This window comes from Haplochromis burtoni, unplaced genomic scaffold (genome assembly GCF_018398535.1).
Source record: "Haplochromis burtoni strain Fernald_Lab_line unplaced genomic scaffold, NCSU_Asbu1 Contig_599, whole genome shotgun sequence".
Classification (NCBI taxonomy): Eukaryota; Metazoa; Chordata; class Actinopteri; order Cichliformes; family Cichlidae; genus Haplochromis; species Haplochromis burtoni.
The window spans coordinates 44,480-48,750 of NW_024582960.1; the positions used below are offsets into that span (position 1 = coordinate 44,480).

At 36.7% G+C, this 4,271-nt stretch overlaps 2 protein-coding genes across 3 annotated transcripts in view; both read left to right on the forward strand.

Annotated features, from left to right (window-relative positions):
- Nucleotides 1–4,271, forward strand: part of LOC102312925 (putative protocadherin beta-18) — a 19,716-nt gene extending 15,445 nt beyond the window's left edge. The window contains 1 exon segment of the mRNA XM_042214682.1: nt 4,079–4,271. Coding sequence (XP_042070616.1) covers nt 4,079–4,108 — 30 coding nt within the window. The 3' untranslated portion in view covers nt 4,109–4,271.
- Nucleotides 1–4,271, forward strand: part of LOC121812452 (protocadherin beta-16-like) — a 17,035-nt gene extending 12,764 nt beyond the window's left edge. For both annotated transcript variants that reach the window (XM_042214681.1, XM_042214680.1), the window contains one exon: nt 4,034–4,271. In XM_042214681.1, the coding sequence (XP_042070615.1) occupies nt 4,034–4,108 (75 nt within the window). In that variant the 3' untranslated portion in view covers nt 4,109–4,271. The remainder of the gene's footprint in view (nt 1–4,033) is intronic.

Here is a 4,271-nt window from a genome sequence, read left to right on the forward strand (position 1 = left end):
AGGTGTAAAGGGAACAGTCACAATTTATCCTAAGGAGGTTGAGAGGAGATGGAGAGAAAGAGAGAGGCAGGAGGGGGAAGGGAAGAAGCACGTGGTAACCGGCACAGTCTCATCATCCTCTGTGCAGCATTTGTGTTTGTGAAGCACAGCAGCCATTTTGGTCTGCAGCCCTCTTTGTCTGCTGTAAAAAGGTGAAAATAGAAAACTGAAACTATTATGTCAGGCTACATTTAAGTGCACTGTAAGTAACACAGACAGAGAGACTGAAGTATGTAGAAAAAATAAGTAGAAAACCAGCAAAACCATAAAGCTAGAGATAAATGTTGTATAACAAACAACTAGAGGCTGAATCTGACTGAACAACAAATGCAGTTACACAGGACAACTGAACTAAATTATATTGAAATCTAATTAATCTGTAATTAATTATTCAGTATCTTGTGAGCATTACATAGCAACTGAGTGGATTTTCTTCTTTCCACATGATCCTCTGTAAGTTTTTTTTAAAAAATATGATAGCTCTGTGCTGTTTTGGCACAAATAACCCTGTTATTATTGCAGCGCCTGTCATGAGAAAAATAATAACTGACTTTTCTTTTCTCCACATTTGGTGAAAATTAGACTTCACTTTAGATGTAAGGTTCATAGTGCTTTTTTTTTTTTAATATTCTGGTTATTGCATGAGTGGTGACTTACTATTGGCATAACGTAATTAAAGATAATCCTTCAGCAGTTCTGTTTGTTTCATGTTCTCCACTTTTGAATGAAAGTTGTGGATCTTTATTGTCTGGTGTCTATAGTCTGTTTTGTTTTAAATATATATTGTTATTTATATATACTTATATCTTGAGGTCAGGGTTTGTGCATATAAAAATCCAAGTTCAAAAATCTCAAACCATGAGGTTAATTGTGTTAACTCACATACCCTCTGGAAGCAGTCTGCCATTATTATATGCCTACATCTGTGTCTGCTTTACCTGTTTTTAACTGTCTTTACTCCATTATGTCTTTCCTGTTTATGCTGGTGGCATTTTTTACTGAGTGCCATAAATTCTTTTGTCTCCTTAGGGGTCAAAGCTCACAGAAATGTCTTTGCAACCACTTAAATCATTCAACGAGTTTTATACCATTTACTAAATCCGTATGTTCTTTTATCCTTCTCCTTTTTAAGATCCCTCCCTTGAAGCTGCCATCAGCCATTTTAGAACCTTCAAACCTACACAAACCCTTGGTTATTACTTTGTTAAACTTCCTACTAGCCACAAAACTTTAATCACATGCAGAAGCTCTTGGTTCCCACAGATCTAAGCTGTTTCTATGTGTCCTGACTTTCTTGCCAGGCTGTCTGGTGAGCAGCTGTGTGCTCATGTTTATGCCTCTGGGGACTATCAACACATTGTGTGTTGTCTTTGAAGATGAGGATGTATATATTTAAGTCCCCTGTTGTATTTCTTTTACAGTATTGGCCAGATAGCTTAGATATTGGGGACTTATAAGTATGTCATAATATCCTTTGGGCAGACAGTGTAATATATTGAACATGATACTAACAGGGAAAAGATAAAAGCTACAGATCTCTCAAAAATAACGCTAAAAAAACCCAGTGTGTTCTGTCCCTGTGGGAGAGTTCATTTATTGCTTCATGGAAGTATACACCTTTAAAATTTGCAGTATATGGGTAAGAAATTTGAGAAAATATATTAAAAAGCAAGCACACATAAAGTGTACATATATTTATTTTAACCATTCAAATTTAATTATTAACTTAAGTTAAAGTGGTGTGAAATTGTAGCTGGACGCCACTCTTTATCAATTATTCTGTCTACAGCACTCTTTCATTTTCCTCCTGATCTCGTTTTCTGCATCCCTCCCCTCCCCCTCTCCAGCTGCACCACTCTGCTGCAGAGAGAGGAAAAAAAGATACACAGAGAAAGGGAGAGGAAGATTGCTCAATGTAGGACATTTTGTCCAGTCTATAAAAAGGAATAACAAACCATTGGGTGTCTTTTCATCTCTGTGTTTGGCTGCTATGTTTGTGACAAGAAGAAAAATCTCTTTTGTCCCACTTTTCTGCCAATTGCCAAGAGATTTGTTTGTACCCAGCAGTCTATAAATGTCTGCTTTATCTGAACATGTTATGAGTGTGAATGTGCACGTGTGTGAGAGCATCATTTCCCATCTCCTCTTCTGCTGGCTATTCATCCTCCATATTGTTTTTTCTAGCTCCTTTTTTTGCTATCCCTGTTAGGCTGCAGGAAGCAGGGTGGGATGCAAGTAAAGGAGGTGGGATGTGTTACCATAGCAACAAGCTGACTCACGGGCAGGACTGTACCATTTTTTATGATGCCACAGGGGTTCAGCAGCAGATGTACCCTCTGGTACTTACTGGCTTTTTAGATTTGTGGCTAGAATGAGGAAAGGAAACACCCCTGTTATGGGAAAATAGGTGCAGCATCCTCAGACCTTGGGTGGCTAATGATGGAGAAAGGGGAGGGAGATTGGGCTGTCATGGCTGTTTGTGATATTTTTTCTGATCTGTGCTACCCTGTGTGTTTTCTCACAACCCGTTTCAGCAAAATGTTGTCTCTGATGACTGTAATTCAACTGTGAATGACCCACTGAATGACCTGATTTCTATTTAATTTTTTTTGTATGGCTTTTTAAAAGGAACAACAGCATTTTGGTGTCCTTTTGTCATTTCTTTGTGCACTGGCTGAGCTGTTTTGTGTTTCTAAGCAACACTGATCATGTATTACTTCCTGAAATGTGTTCATATGCATAAATGGCAAGGTTATATAATGTACAGTTTAATGTATAATCCCAGTGTAATGAAAAGCAGTTGATGCTTTGCTTTGTCTTAGAAGCTCAGACTCCCCCGCTAAGATACTCATCACACATGTCAGATGAGACAAACATGGGGCACAGTGCAAAGAATCTCATTAATATGGCATGGATTTAGCTCGCCATCGCCTTGAGGCCCTCTGCTGTTGTTATGGGGGTAGTGGCAGTTTTTCACTAGTGCAGTGGTGTGATTTGATTCCTTTGACCTATTATCCCTCAGTAATGATCACACTGGTGTTCCTATTTGGGCTAAAATGGTTGTTGTAGTATCCAAGCATGTATGTGCTTCTGTTGAAAGAGGTTAGCTGATTGTTTTGCCTGTAAATTGTTTCATGAATACTGATCAAAATGGATATTTTAGCTAAAACTGCTGTGACAATGGTCTGTTTACTGTTATTACATATCCAACAGAGATTATTTTTATGTTATATCACCTGATTTATTTTCTGTTTTTTACAATAGTATCATCTGTTTTGGTTTTGATTTTTGTTAAACTAACAATATATATATACTTTAAGATTGTATCTGTGAATATCCCTTCTCTCTCCTTCACTTTCATACTCACATTGGATCTTTTTTATTAATACATACTTCAGACTCTGAGTATTAGATTGATACTATGTTCCAGTCTTTTATCATTTAAGGTTACAGCCTCCTTAATGCTTAATACTGTTTGAAAATACGGCACTTATTTTTATACATTTTTAAGGTGGTATCATGCTTGTATTTGTTTACTTTTTTCTGTCTTTTGATGTTTGGTACAATACATTGTGATGAGCATTTAATCATATCATTACTTCCCGTGTAGAAATTTAATAGTTTGTGCACACACAGAGCAGATAACACAGTCTATCTGAATAAATAGTTATTACACTGTTATTCACTGCACATCATTATAACTCCAGTTTATAGTTAGTTAGTTAGTTAGTACGATTAGTACTTTATGACTCACCACACAATCTTTTCACCCTGTTTTTTTTTTGTTTGTTTGTTTGTTTTTGTTTGTTTGTTTTTTGTAATGGTAAGTATGCTGGTTACCGTTCTCCCCACAGCCAGACTCTGGATAAAGACACCAGTCTAACTGATATCTTGTCTCTCTTGTTTTTCTCTTTCATGTTTTCTTTCCACTCATTGCTCTGCGCTGTTCCTGTTTCCTACCTCAATCCTGTCAAATCATGACTCACCAAATAAGGTAAGAAATATTTTTTATTCTTCTTGTACACTATTGCCATCAAAGACATACATCAGTGCAAATTCTTCTGATTAAACAAGCAGGACAGAGTACTGATGCACTCACACAGGCACATCTTTTCAATCAGATACAAAAACAGACTTTAAACACAAAATGGAACAATAACTTATTTTGCTGCAGTGTCCAAACACCACATAAGCAGATAATCATTCTTTGTTTGTTTGTTTTTGTTTTTTTT